The sequence below is a fragment of the Zonotrichia leucophrys genome, chromosome 6, assembly GCF_028769735.1.
Source record: "Zonotrichia leucophrys gambelii isolate GWCS_2022_RI chromosome 6, RI_Zleu_2.0, whole genome shotgun sequence".
NCBI classification, from domain to species: domain Eukaryota; kingdom Metazoa; phylum Chordata; class Aves; order Passeriformes; family Passerellidae; genus Zonotrichia; species Zonotrichia leucophrys.
Genome location: NC_088176.1, coordinates 31,528,747 through 31,543,969, shown reverse-complemented (window position 1 = coordinate 31,543,969; position 15,223 = coordinate 31,528,747). Strand labels below are relative to the sequence as shown.

Sequence of the window (15,223 nt, the reverse complement as noted above, 5' to 3'; positions counted from 1 at the left end):
TCACAGGCTTTGTAGTCCAAGCCTCATCTTAACCAATTATCCCTGCTAATAAAGCCTATTTTGCTCACATTCAAGCATGACTGAGTTATTATCCAGCCCTTTCCTTGTGGGTATTTAATTTTAGGATGCTCAGATGTGGCAGAGATGAAGCTGTGTTTCATTGATGGCCCAGCCAACGTGTTTTCCTTCATGGTGATGGATTTTGTGGGGTGGTTAAAAGGGTTTGGATGACCTGGGGGGGACTCTGAGCTCGCTGTGATGTTCCTGTGTTGAGGATAGAGACTGAATCAAGTGATTCAGATGTTCTCTTACACATCTGAGATCATGTTATTATTAATATAATATTATTAAGCTGTTGAATTTCCTAAATTTTTTCACATTGGGTCAGTTTTGCTGCTTCTCCCCTGACTAGAATCGTACAGGTTGAAAAAAACCTTTATGCTCATTGAGCCCCACTGAGTTTTCCTGTTCCTTTGCTGTTGTTTGGACCAAATTTCCCAACTCCTCCTCAAATCCATTTCCATGTTCAATTCCAACAAGGAGAGCTTTGTTTTGTGCTGAGCATCTCTACATCCGGAGGAAAGTTTGACTTGGGCCAGGAATTCCCCATTGTCTTTTTGGGTCTTTTGATTTTTGCAGCAACTCCACTTGAAATCTTGACTTTGTCAGGGAGAAATGAGATAAATTTGGAGCCTTGGAATGAAATAAAAGCCTGGAATTGGAATGCAGGTTGACAGGATGAACACAAAAGCTTTAATTAGGCTTTCTCTGGTGGCCAACTGGGCAACACCAATAAGGAGCTGGTTGTGAGGAGGATTTGACAGAGCAGACAGGAGCTGAATCAAGGCACAGCAGGGAAAGCATCCTCTGGCAAATGGAGGAAATGGGGTTGTGCAATGCCTGGTCAGCCTGACAAATCCCCAGCTTTGCTGGAAGGAAGGTGTGCCCCAGGTGCAGCTTTACCTGAGGGTCCTTATTTGCACACAGGGGTGGCTGTGAGGGCAGATTCCTGCTCTCAGGAATGGTTTTGTGGTGTCCTGAGCCCACCTTGTCCTTGGCAGCCTGGTCCTGTCCCCTCCTGCCCTTCAGCAGGGTCACTTCTGGTGGCCTCTGGTGTGTCCAGTGTTGAAATAACCTCCAAACTATCAAAGGAATAGAAAGAATCTTAAACATCACTGAGCTGGCAGTGTGGTGGGTGGAACCCTGAGCTGCTGCAAGGCTGGGCTGGTGTCAGATTGAGCTCTTTTTGGGCTTAGAGATGGTGTTTTAAAAAACTTTTATTCCGTTTTCAATCTTAGGAGAAGGGTGAGACAATACAGATGTTATAATTAATGTAATTACAATCAAAGCCAACTACTTCTTAATTACAATACATTATAAGTGTTTATAACTATAATACATTTTTCATAGCTCTATTTTCCAAAAGTATCTAGTCTTCTTTGCAAGGCCATCCTTTGAAACTTGCTTCTAGTTCCATTTCTCTCTCAATTATTTCTGTCCTATTCCAGGGCATTACTAAGTGAGCATTTCTTAACTCAAAGTTTACACACAGATGCACACACTATGTGAGCCTTCAATCAGGCTTTGAGAATTCTCTGCAAATCCATTTCCCACAGTTTTGGGTCTCCCCAATTCCCATTTAGGCTCTTTTTCAAGAAGACAGGACCCATTAAAGGCTTTTTCTTTGAAAACCTTGTTTCATACTCATCTTTCCATCAGTTAAATCCCTCCTGGCTGCTCCAGGGTGAGGAGTGAAGGGCTGAGGAGCTGCTGTCCAGCCTGGAGGTGTTTTAGGAGCTTCACTTTTGGTCTAGATCAGGATTCAACATTCCCAGTTGTCCACCTGCACAAGTGGGTTTAGGGATTTTGTGCCAAATGCCTCCTGTGGTGATTATAATATAAATACTCAGAGAATCTCCATGGAGTGTCACCCTTTGGTGTGCTCCAGTTTGTATAATTAATAGGAAATATAATAAACCAAGTAATAAATCTGTTAGCTTCTTGTTTGTGCTTCCTTTCAGTTTTGTGTATGGAAGATATTCCAAGAGCTGTGTTATTGTAGATGTGAAACTTGTAGCTAAAAGGGGATTTTGCAACTCCACAAAAATCTATTTTTATTGCAGTGCTGGATGTGTCTAAAGCTTATTTACAACAAATAATTGCATGTTCACATCTTTGTAATTTTTTTGTGTTCTCTGCATGTTTTTAGGGAAAACACTGATTTTTAAAATAAATTTATTTATTCCTCAGGTCCAAGGAGCTAATAAAGGAAGCAATCCTTGACAATGACTTCATGAAGAACCTGGAATTGTCCCAGATCCAGGAGATTGTGGATTGTATGTACCCTGTGGAGTATGGCAAGGACAGCTGCATCATCAAGGAGGGAGATGTGGGTTCCCTGGTCTACGTCATGGAAGGTAGGGTTGGGAAAAATCTGATTTATTCCTTTTTTTTTTTTTTAACACTTGGACACAAAACCTTTCGTGGGAAAAGCGGTTTCAGAGAAAGAGGTTGTCTAAATATGGTTGCTAAAAAATTGTGTGGAGTGCTTTTGGCTGGAAAATTCAGCCTGGATTTGTGTGCCTGCCTGGCTAAAGAGAGGAGGTGAAAGCTGTTAACCCTGCACTGGAATAAACCTCCCCTAAGCAGCGTTGCTGTGCTTGGGGGTGATGGTTTGCTGGAAAAATGAGGATTTTATAGAAGGAATGGAGATGGGAAGTGGCTGAGGAGCAGGGAGAAGGTGCTCAGAGCCTCCTCCCAGGTGGAAATGTGGATATTCATGTTTTTTAGCCATTTTTTGCATGAATAAATGAGGATTTTAACAGAAGGAATGGAGATGGGAAGTGGCTGTGGAGCAGGGAGAAGGTGCTCCCAGCCTCCTCCCAGGTGGAAATAGGGAATTTCAGTTTTTTAGCCATTTTTTGCATGAACACTTGAGGATTTGTAGCCATTTTTATGACGTTCATGACATTTTTAGCCATTTTTTGCATGGACAAATGAGGATTTTTACAGAAGGAATGGAGATGGGAAGTGGCTGTGGAGCAGAGAGAAGGTGCTCAAAGCCTCCTCCCAGGTGGAAATGTGGGCATTCATATTTTTAAGAATGGAGATGGGAAGTGGCTCACAGCTTCTCCCAGGTGGAAATGTGGACATTCATTTTTTTAGCCATTTTTTGCATGGAAAAATGAGGATTTTAACAGAAAGAATGGAGATGGGAAGTGGCTGTGGAACAGGGAGAAGGTGCTCACAGCCTCCTCCCAGGTGGAAATGTGGACACAGCATGGATAAATGAGGATTTATTTTTAGCCATTTTTGCATAGATAAATGAGGAGCTTTTTTTAGCCATTTTTTGCATGGATAAATGAGGATTTTAGCAGAAGGAATGGAGATGGGAAGTGGCTGTGAAATAGGGAAAAGGTGCTCAAAGCCTCCTCCGAGGTGGAAATATGGGCATTGATTTTTTTAGCCATTATTTACATGGATAAATAAGGATTTTAACAGAAGGAATGGAGATGGGAAGTGGCTGTGGAGCAGGGAGAAGGTGGAAATGTTGGTACAGACCACAGGGCTCTCCACAGGAGAGACTGTCATCCTTGGGAGGATGGAAAATGGTGTTGGTGCATCCTGGGCATCTGCTTGGTCCCAGGATGTGCTGAGGTTTCTCATTCAGCTTTGTAAAAATCTTCTAGCAGAATATTGCCAATGCTCTGCCTTTCCAAAATCCCAGCTCCTTGTGCTTGGTGCTGTTTGCTTCCCAGGTTGTCTCGCTCTCCATGTGTCAAACTGAGCATATTTTGTGTGTATTTGTGCTTTTTATTGTTAAGGAAGTGCATGTCAGAGCTGTCAGAGTTACTGAGCTGAATCAAAGCTCGTGTGCATCCGGAGTGGCTGATCCTGAGTTCTCAGGGAAATATCCCTGTTTTCCTTGCTGCTGTGATTTGGCACCGCAATAGATAAAAGCTTATCAAATTCTTCTTGCTCCTCACCACAACTCAAACATTTTGGCCAGATAACGCCTTTTCACTTGCTCATCTATATTTTAATATCTTCAATTGTACTTTTAAACAAAAAATCTTTCCAAGGCAGTAAGCCATCCTTTAAACAAGCTTTCCTGCCAAATTCCTCATGCTGTATAGTTGCAAATACTCCTCACTGCTTTCCCAAAACAACTTGAAACTTCTGTCCTTTTAAGGTTAAGTCCTTTCTCAAGGCACAGGTTTAATTCCTCTGCTTTTTCATAGCTTTGAATTTTGCACATTGAAATTGTTTTTGCTGTGAATTATGCGTTTCCATCCCCAGGCTTGAGGTTTGCATGGCAAGATTTGAGGTTTGCATGGAAAGATTTAAAGATTTCAGTCCTCTGAATTCAGAGACTGCTTGGAGGTGGACAGTCTGTTTTGTTGATGATAAAAAACTGCTTTAAAATCATCCTTGAATGGTGTTTTCTTCCTAGGGGAAATGTGGAGGATTTGCCCTGTGCAGTTTTGTGTTCATTTCCCAAATTCCCCCCACACCAGAGGTTTGCTTATGGGGTTTTTGCTGCCTGGCTGATTTTGGGATGTTGTGTTCAATGCTGTTCCTTAAAAAAAAAAAAAAAAACCCAAAGAACAGGACATGTTGGAATCTGGGTGTATTTATCTCCTGCTCAGCCTCTTCCCACTCCCTGGAGAGGATTTTTGGGGGTGATTTAGGGGCAGAACTGTTTCCAGCATGGTTTGGGGTATTGATACTTCTTACTACTCAGATCACCCTTTACTGCTGACAGATTTTATCATATTTATGGTCATTATTTAGCCTTGCAGTGATGAGTGTGCAAGAAATGTGTGTCAAAACCAAATTTTGTGTTTTCTTGGCACTTGAGGTTTTCCATGTTCTCCTGGCAGCCCTGTGTGTGTGAGGGCACGACTCGGCTCTTCCCTTGGCTTTGTAACTTAATTTAAGAGTATTTAGATTGCTCCCTAAATATGCATAATGCCTTGCAAACCCAATTATGGAGAGTTTATAGTCTGTGTTTGGACATAATGCAATGAGTGATGAAGTCATGGAAATGGGAGAGGACATTATCAAATAGGTTATGAGAGCTCATTTTGGTTCATCATTCTCTGTCCTCTCAATTATTAACACAATCAACCCAAATAAAAACTCTGTTCTTTGCAAAACTCTGCTGGAGAGACCCATCTTTGAGTATTATGAGAGGTGTTTTCTCCAAAATCAAATAAATTCTGTCCTCCTTCCCTTAATTCCTTTTCCCTTCCTTACTTGGGGCTCTTGCTGTTCTTTGAGCAGGTAGTGACGAAAACCAGAGCTTTGAGTCAGGAGCTGAGGCTGAAATTTCTCAGCAAGCAGAATCCTGAATTTAGAGCTTCTTTGCGTTTAATAAGTCTAATAAACCTTTTTTGAAATTTATTTTTTAATATTTTTTTTGTATTCTGAAGTGACTTTAGCCCCTGTGTCTTGCTGGCCAAATTCCCAGCTCTAGGGATAGGAGGGCTCCTGGTTCAGGCTTTCAGGTGCTGGCCCCACCACATCCTATTCTTTAAAACACTTTATTTCTCTGGCTTCACCCTCCCTGTGCTGTTCCTTCAGCCCTCTGAGAACACCCCTTGATTCCCCTTTTGTGCAGAAAGTAGCAAGAAACCCCCTCACCTTTTCCTTATAAACTGAAATGGGTCAAGACCTTGAGCAACACCAAAAAATTTTCCTTACAGCTGTGCTTTGAAGGTGGGAATAAATATATTTGTGATGTGACAAGTACCCATCAGGGGCTAAAATTGCTGGCAGCATTAAATATCCCTGCTGTGCCCACCTCCAGCAGGAATATTCCCCCAGGCTGTGAGACTGGGAATGAAAAAAGGGGCATCAGTGATGCTCTGCATTAAACTATCCACATTGAAACTCTCAGCTCTGCAGAAAAAACAATTGTGAGAGGAAAATAAATTTATTTATTGGATATATTCCCTTTCCTGGGAGAAAGTTTGCTGCTCTGAGAGGGGTTCAACAGATTATTTGTCTTCAAATTGAGGGTTTTTAGAACGAAAAAAAGTTATTGTAAATTGACCATAAATGAGTCTGCTACCTTGATTATTTTTTCCTTAAGGGAAAATACCCTAAACATTTCCCTGGATGTGTTTAAAAAAAGACTGGATGTGGCACTTGGTGGTTAAATTGAGGTGTTGGGGCTGGGTTGGACTTGATGATCTTCAAGTTCTCTTGCAACCCAACCCAGAGATTCTGTGAATTTTCCAAGTGGTATTTTTGCAGGTTTGCAGCATTTGCTGACTTTGCAGCATTCCTAACATTTTGCTGAAAGCACTTAAGGAAAGCACAGGCTGGGGAGGTGTTTTCAGAGAGCTGCACCTCAGATCTGGGCAGTGCTGACAGGCTGGGGCTGTGCGTGGGTGCTGCCTCACACTGATGAGGATAAATGTGAAATCTCACCTCCGACCCCAAATGTTTCCTCTGGCTGAGCCACCCAGCTGCAGCCTGTCAGGTTGGATTAGGGCAGGAAGAAATATCCTGTGCAGAAATCAGGTGGCAAGGTCCAGGTTTGAGGCGCTCCTGTGAATAAACAGATGTTTTCACAATAAAATTTAGAATAGAATAGATTTTTTTTTTTTAGGTTTTTTAGGAATTTTAGTCACAGGTGTGAAGAGTCCCCTCCCTTTAGGGTCAGTGCCATTCCCATGAAGCATGGAAGAAATAATTCAGTGACACAAAGGAAAGGGGAATTCCTTGGATTGACTCTTTTGTGGCTCATGGTTTTGTAGGCTGTCAGGTTGGATTAGGGCAGGAAGATCCTGTGGAGAAATCAGGTGGCAAGGTCCAGGTTTGAGACTCTCCAGTGAATAAACAGCTATTTTCTTGTTAAAAAAATATTAGGTTTTTTAGTTTTTTTAGAAATTTTAGTCACAGGTGTAAAGAGTCCTCCCTTTAGGGTTGGTGCCATTCTCATGAAGCATGGAAGAAATAATTCAGTGACAGAGAGGGAAAGGGGAATTCCTTGGATTATCTCTTTTGTGGCTCATGGTTTTGTATTGTCAGTGGGTGCTGCAAAAGAATTCTGAGGCTGCAGCTCTGCACACACCTGGAGAACCTGAGGGAAGAAAAATCCCCTGTGTGCTCCTGCTTCCGCAGGCATGGAGAGGGAAGAAGCAGCTTTTTGAGAACCAGCTCCTGTTTTAGTAACATTCCCTCTCCTCTTACATTTCCTTTTATTTTTGCCTTCAGTTTTGTGGATTCGCCTTTTATTTTTAAAGGTGCCTTTGTCTCTTGCTTCCTTCTTGGTAGCTCCCCCAAAGGAAGGATCTGACTGAGATTTCCCATGGGAATGTGGGTTTCTGGGAGTCTTGGGAAGCAGTGTGTTCCTAGAAACTGTGGGATCTGCTGGGACGTGGAGCTGGGGGCTGATAAGGGAACACAAACAAAATCCGTGTTTGAAGTACAGAGACAAATGGGAGTCCTTCCATGGGGTGAAATGCTCCTCTGGGAGGCTCTGGGGTTTTTCCTGTTGAATCCAAAGCAAAGCAGCCCCAAGGATTCCTGCTCAGTGTGTTGGCACCGACACTTCTCACTTCCCACCTCTCCTTTTTCCAGTGATCCCCCCCAGGGTCACTGCAGGCTCTGGGTACTCTGTGCAGTCATCCCTTTGTCACACCTTTGTGTCACCTCCCTGTGACCCTTCTTTCCTCTTTTTTTTATGGATCTGATTGAACAGGACTAATTCCCTTGGAGGGTCTAGTGAGTCAGATCCTCCTCCTCTCAGGGAAAGGGCTTGGTGGGACTGGTACTTAAAAATGAGCAAATTCTGGAGAACAGAGACTTGTTTTGGATTTAAGGAGCATAAATGATCTGAAGGATGGAACAGCTCTGCTGGGAGAGCTGGGATTGTTCATCCTGGGGAGGAGAAGGCTCCAGGGAGAGCTCAGAGCCCATTCCAGGGCCTAAAGGGGCTCCAGGAGAGCTGGAGAGGGATTTGAGACAAAGGATGGAGGGACAGGACACAGGGAATGGCTTCAGAGTGACAGAGGGCAGGGCTGGATGGGATATTGGGAATCAGGAATTGTTCCCTGTGAGGGTGGGCAGGCCCTGGCACAGGTTTGGCTGAACCCTGTGTGTGCTGGGGTGTTCTGGGTCACTGTCATGCTCTGGGATCACACCTGGAGAGATGGAGCTGAGCCCCTGCAGGTGGGATTTTTCACAGTATGGTTTGTCCTGCATGCCCAAATACCGTCCTTGCTAGGCTTCCTCTGGGAAATTCCTTCCTTTCTAGTCTAGGACCAGGCAGCTTTGAGTGCTTTTCCCAAGTATATTCCTGATAACATTGCTAATTCCCACCTCTCAGCATCTCCCAGGGGCTCTGTGGAAGGTGGTAACAACAGCATCCACTGCAGTCAGGGCTTTTCCAACACAATCGAGGCTGTTCTGCTTCCAGGACTTGTTCTGCCTCTCAGACCAGGTGTTTTGGGCCCTACCTGAGCCTCTGAACCTCCTCTGGAGGGGTCTGGAGCTGCTGTCCCAAGCAAATAGTGCCCAGGTGCTGGTTTGGAGATTGGTGAGCCTTCACTCAGTGTCCAGAGGAGCTCGGTGTCTTGGTTTGAAAGACAGGTGTCTGCTAAGGAAGGCAGGAGCCTCCCCTGAAATGGAAAATGAAAACCCCCTCCCTCCCAGTTATCATAATTTTGAAATTAAGGGGCTCTCAGGCAAAGATATGGGAGTAGGAATAACAGTTCTTTACTAGGAAAATTAAAATGCAAATGCAATAGTACAAAAAGATAAACAGAGCCAGACCATGCCCTGCCCCCTGTGTGCCAGGGGGTGTCCCAGCCCCATCCATGGGGGCTCAGCCCTCCTGCAGTGCCAGCTGTGGCTCTGCTGCAGAGGGATCCTGCACAAGGGGGGAGTTTTCCTCTGCAGCTCCAGGGCTGCTGCAGATGGGCCTGGGCTCCCTCTGGCCATGCAGGGCAGCACAAAGCTGCTCCTCTGGCAGTGCAGGGGGCAAAGGCTGCTGTGGGGTCCCAAAGCTCAGATTGGATCCAGGCAGGAATGCTTGGCTCCTCCCCTGGGCGGAGCATCTCCCCATGGGATGCTGGGATTGGATCAGCCATGCAGGGACACTCACTGGCCATGGACAGAAGATAATTAATAATTAATAGCCCATTAACAGAAGAGATCTCCTGGAGGGAGGGTTGATTGTAGAAGAGATAAATAAAACTGCCCAGTTAACAGCAGATAGCTGCCCCACCTCTGATAGATGGAAATAGAATCCACACCCCCATTTCCAACCTCAGACACTCTGTGTGGCAAGGAATCAATTACAAATGATGGCAACATGGAAATTTGTGCACAGCCTGCCAATAAAACATTGTTCTCCAAGGAGCCTGCCTTTCCCAGGACTTCCCAAGAAGTTTGGGAAAACATCCTGTGGCAGCAGCTTCTTCTTTACTCTCCTCTTTGCTTTATTTCATGCTTTCATCTGCTTTTGTGCTGTTCATTTTAGTTTCCTTCATCCTGGTATTGCAGGGTTGGGCAGGAGTCAGATCAGGGTTTTTTTCCTCTGCAGACTTCATGGGTTTCCTGTCTCTTGGAGAAATTGGGTTGTCCTGCCATACCCAGGGCAATGGAATGCAAATCTTCCACTGTTATCTGCTCATTATTTTAATTTTACGGTGTCTTAATAATTAACTCTTCCCAGAGTATTATTTACCCATATTAGTGATGGGGAATTAAACATTTCTTGTACTTATTTCATGAAATGTTCATGAGATGAAATGGGATATGAGAAGATGATTGGGCTTGTGACAGATGTGGTTTGATCTTCGGGATGGAGCAGTTACTTTTAAAGCTGCACAACTAAACCTTAGCACTTAAAATGCAATCAGAAATAATGGTGAAGTCATCCCTTCTCAGCAAGGAAAAATCAAATCTTGGGTTAACTAAGCCAATATTTGGTAGGGAGGAGAAGAAAATGGGATCCAAGCTGGGACTGATGACTTCAGACTTCCCAGATTTGTGAAGTGCCGGACTGGCAGAGGAGAGGAGGGACTGGAGGCTATTTGATGCTTTATACAGATATTTGATGATTTATACAGATATAAATGCCCCAAAGAGCGAAGTCTGGTGTCTCTGTGCTCAGCCAAGCCCTGCTGCCAGCACAAATTCCTGTTGGGATTGGATGAGAGGGGCCTGCTGGCAGGTTCTTCTGCAGGGCTGTGGAAGTTTGAGTGTCGAGCTGACCTGAGAATTCCTTTCATTTCTCCAGTGAAAGCCCGGCTTTCTTTGGGATCTGCTCCTATTCACAGTGATTTACTCCTCTTGCCATTCCTCTAATCGTTACCTGAGCCTCTCTGAGTCTTTCTGCAGTGTGGTACTGACACAAAACTGGGGCAGCCTTGGAAAAAGCTGAAAGAATTCATCGCTGGGGAGGAGAACTCGGAGTTTATCAAACAGATATAAATCATTCTGTAAATGCTTTCCTACCACCTGCTTCATCCCCAGGCAGCCAGATATCCATCTATCCCTCTCCAGGGAAAACAGGGGATAGGTGTAACCTCTTCCAAAACAGTTCCCACTGGATGATCAATGTAATTATAATGAATTTTTCCCTCACATAAGCTCATAGCTGATGTGCCATTTATTTTTGTACTGCTCAGCAGTTATTTGAAGGCTGCTTTGTGGTGAAGGGGGTTTTATTTACCAAAGAAATTGGGGAGATAAAGCCTCATTCATTTTATTAATAATAGCAGCTGGAAAGGGAGGCACAAATGTCTTTCTTGTCCTCCCTGCTGTTCCATGACTTCCTTTTGTTGCGGCTCCCACATGTGAAATGTGAAATAAAAGGACTTTTCAGCCCAGCAGTGAACATGGGGGAGCCTGGATTCTGACCTTTGGCTGTGCCCCTTCAACTCCAGGGCTCTGTAACTCAGGCCGTGTGTGCAGACAGAAAAATTCCAGTGTTAGAATCCAAACTATCATTGAAGGACCAGTAAAGGGAAGGCTCCCTTTGTGTGGGCTGCACTGGCTTTAGATTCCTTGTTTGCTTGGAAAACTCATCTACAAAAATAATCAGACCATGGGAGCTCTGTGCCCTTTGTTCCTGCTCTTGGTTGTGGGGAGAGAGCTGAAAATCACCAATTTTGGGAAGGGGAAGGAGAGGGAGGCTGGGTCAGAGCTGTACAAACACAGAACAGCCTGAGCTGGAAGGGATCCCATCAGGATCAGCTCCTGCTTCTTCTGGAATCCTGCAGGGTTTCCTCTAGGAGCTCATCCCAAGGAGCTGCTGAGTAGTGAGTTCATCACTGCTGTTCCAGGCAGGAATGGGTGAAATGGGGGAAACCATTCCTCTTGGTCCCAGGGAGCTTTTCCATGTTCCTTAAATCTCTCCTTCAAAGTTTAAGGGGAGATTTCACCTTGGCTGAACATCTCTTCACCCCAGGGGAAGCTCATGAGATTTCCTGCATTTTCTTCTCCTTTTTTTGGTGGGAAAAGCCTCCCATAGATTTCTCTACTTTGGATTTTTGGCCAAGGCCTTGACAGAGACAGGTCTGAGGATAAATCCAAACAAAAGGATAAAACTGGGAGGGATGGCGGGGGGAGATGTTTGCATTGCATCATTTGGCAAAGTTTTCTGATTTTTTTCCCTGTGCTTTGATGTGCAGGGGTCCTGATCTGCAACTTCTTTTCAGCCCTGGCAGATGGGTTTGGGGGAAAAATGAGAATTCTGCTCTCAGGAAACAAATCAAAATGTCAGATCAATGTTTGCACTGTATTTATCTAAAATAATGGAAATTACAGTGTATCCCAGCAGCTGCTGCTCCTCGCACATCCAGGCACAGATGATAATTAAATGCAATCAGAACACGTTGCATTTAAGATGGAAAAACTAATAAAAATAAGATGTTTGCCATCCTTGTGCTAAATATTTTCATAGCCTCTCGGTTCTGACTGCAAAAGCTATTTTGTGGAGCTACCAGAACATGAAATAACAGTGGGTGAGCTTTCTCATATTCTAAATAGCAGCAGCAGGCAGGATTTGAGATGCTGCAGATCTGGAAAAGCAATAATCCTGGGGTGGTTCTGCAGCCCCATCCTTCCAGAGGAGCTCCACAAGGGACTCTTTATCACTGCTGAAACTCTGTAAACTCTTATCTTGGACTAGGAGGTAACTTGAAGTTATTTTCTGCCTGGATTGTGAGGCTTTTTTTTTGTTGTTTTTGATTTTTACTGGTAGTGATATAAAACTTCACAGGCTTCCTGAAGTTAATTGTATTTTTTTGTTGCTTTTTCTGCTCCCAGCTCTTTCTTCTCATTAAATTTTTGGGGAGATGGAGAGGTCCAGGAGCTTTTGTTTATAACTATGTGAAATTAGACTGAAATGAGGGTTTTTGGTTCTTTTTTCCCCAGAGTTTTCAGCCCAAAACACTGTGTTCTTTTGGCCTGTTCTCCTGTGACAGTTATTCTCCTTAAAAAAGGGAAGTCCAGTTGTAATGTGGATTAGAGATGTGCAGTGGGGAGTGAGGAGCTGCCATGGCAAAGCCTTTAGGACCATGGGACAAGTCAGGGTGGAAGGGACATGTGGTGCCACATCCCTGCTCCTGCAGGGTCATCCCAGAGCACCTGGTGCAGGATTGTGTGCACTGAAAATGGTGAATAACTTGGGAATTTACTGCAGGACTCCCTGCAAAAATGTTCCTAAGGATCATGGAACCATTTGTGTCCCTAAACCTGTAACCCATGGCAGGGGGTGGAGTGAGGTGAGCTTCAAAGTTCCTCCCGGCCCAAAGTTTAGGATTTGTTTGGCAGAAGTAAGATGGAAAACTGATATCAGCGCTGAAATTTAAGTTTTCCAGTGATCCTTGGAGGTTTGTAGTAACCCATGGGGTAAAAATTCCACAGTGGCTGAGGAAAATCCCCAAGTGTCAGGTGCCAGGATTGAGTTTTGTTAGAGCCAGCTGGTCAACGTGGCCTGAAATGAGAACCAGCTCCAGAGATCTCCATTTAGCACTGTGCTCCTGTGTTCAAATTTGGACTGAAAAAACCCATGGAAGATTTTTTTTTTTTTTTTTTTTTTTTTAAGCAAGGAATGTTTTTGTTCCTGGTTGGTGCAAGATAAGAGAAGGAGATGTCCTTGGGAATGTTCATCTGGAGGGAACAAGTGGACCTGCTGCATGATGAATGAAAAGAAAGGAAGTTTATTTTCTGCTTTCCACCAGCAGCCTCTGCTTATTATCATTTGTCAGCTCTCTCCAGGACATTGCTTTCCTTCTTGGAAAAACCAGGCGTTTTTCACAGACCCCACTTGGCTGAACATATTTAACACTACAGAACATATTTAACACTGCAGAACACATTTAACACTTCAGAACTCACTTTGCTCATCATTGCTGCTGGGAGGATCATTTATATCCTGCTCTTGTGCTCTGTGGACTGGAACAAAAAAGCATTTGGGTTTCCTCAGGAGCTTTGGGTGGTAGATGGGAAGATCAAGGGGATGGGGAGTGCTGAGAAGTCCCAACAGCTTCTTGTGCTGCTTTGCCTTTTAAGTATTAATATTAATCTCAGTTTTCTGTCTTTGCCAAATAAATCCTAGATGGTTTGGGATGGGTTTGACCTTAAAGAATATTTTATTCCCTGCACCTTCCACTGTCCCAAGTTGCTCCAACTTGCCCTTGAACACTTACAGGAAAGCCTCTGATTTAGCTGACAGGAAAAAGCAGGGCTGGAGCTCTTTATCCCTTTTCCTGCTCCCCAGATTTGCTTCCCAGTTCTGCAGCTGGATGATTTCCATGTGTTAGCATTCCAAGCCAGGTCCTTGGGTGACACAAACCAGCACAGCCCCATCTGTCACCGAGCTGCTGTCTCCATGCTCTGTTTAATGTTGTTATTTAGCAGAGGAAGATGAGCAGTAAGTGAAACCTTTCCTTCGTGCTCTGGCCTCAAACAAGGCAGGCTGAAGAAGAGACTGAGAGCTGGGGCCAAAGCAGAACATAAAATCTCTCAGTAAATGAAAGCTGATGGGAGGCAATGGAGTGTGGGATGGGATGTGGATTTTGGGACTTCCACTGAGGACTGATCAGTGCTGATGGGGCCAAGGCAGGAAGGAGTGTGGGGAGGGACCTGGCTCCAAACTCCATCCAGCCTGGCCTTGGGCACTGCCAGGGATCCAGGGGCAGCCACAGCTGTGCCAGGGCCTGCCCACCCTGCCAGGGAACAATTCCTCATTCCCAGTATCCCATCCAGCCCTGCCCTCTGGCACTGGGAGCCATTCCCTGGGTCCTGTCCCTCCATCATTTGTCCCAAGCCTCTCCCTCTCTTTCCTGTAGCTCCTTCAGCTCCTTCAGGGCACAGTTTGGTCACCCCAGAGCTTCTCCTGTCCAGGTGAGCCCCCCCAGCTGTGCCAGCCTTTCCTCCCAGCAGAGCTGCTCCATCCCTCTGCCCATGCTGGTGCCTCCCCTGGGCTCTCTCCAAGTACCTCTTGTGCTGGGTCCCATGGAATGGATAAATCCCATTCCTTAGGGTTCCCGATGTCTGCGCAGGTTAAGGGTTAAAAACTCTCTCTGAGCTTTGGTTCCCCCTGAGTAGGTGATGAAAATGATCTGTTTCCTAATACAGGTTTAATTTTCTGAACCCTACGAAGTCAGAATTGGCACTCAGGAGGCGTTTCCAGAGCTGTGCATTGTGCTGCAGCACAGAGCAAAAAGAGGTGCTGGAGATTTATTTCCCTGTCTGGAGATGAGTTATAAGTATGTTCACCATATTATGCAGATCAGCTGTCAGACTGTGGGATATCTGCATCAGGAATGGCTCTGATGCCAGAATAGAAATCAGGGAGTATTCACTCCAATATTACAAATTAGTGATTTTAAGAGCTCCATAAGGAGTGGAAAGAATCAGGGTTTTTAAAAGCTCAGAATAAACAAGTTAATGCAGTGACAGTGCTGTGGGAGTGCTGAGCATCAGTTTTAGGGTTTCTCTGAGTCCTGTCAGCCTGATTTGGGTAGTCCTGTGTTTATTCAGGATGTTATTCCCAATAATGGGGAGATCCTGGCACGGGTTGCCAGAGAAGTTGTGGATTCCCAATCCCTGGATGTGTTCAAGGCCAGTCTGGACAAGGCTTTAAACCTTGGCAATAAGGAGACACCAGCAGACCCAAACAGGCAACAAGTCCTAAGAGCAAAAAAAGCTTTTATTTTCTTTATTTTTTTTTTTGGTGTTTTTTTTTTGTTTG

At 44.7% G+C, this 15,223-nt stretch overlaps 1 protein-coding gene across 8 annotated transcripts in view; it reads left to right on the top strand.

Annotated features, from left to right (window-relative positions):
• Positions 1 to 15,223, top strand: part of PRKG1 (protein kinase cGMP-dependent 1) — a 372,326-nt gene that overhangs the window by 59,726 nt on the left and 297,377 nt on the right. For 7 of the 8 annotated variants that reach the window (XM_064716167.1, XM_064716161.1, XM_064716163.1 and 4 more), the window contains exon 2: positions 2,251 to 2,417. The exons of the other annotated variant lie outside the window; for it this stretch is intronic. In XM_064716167.1, the coding sequence (XP_064572237.1) occupies positions 2,294 to 2,417 (124 nt within the window). In that variant the 5' untranslated portion in view covers positions 2,251 to 2,293. The remainder of the gene's footprint in view (positions 1 to 2,250; positions 2,418 to 15,223) is intronic. 8 annotated transcript variants of the gene reach the window in all.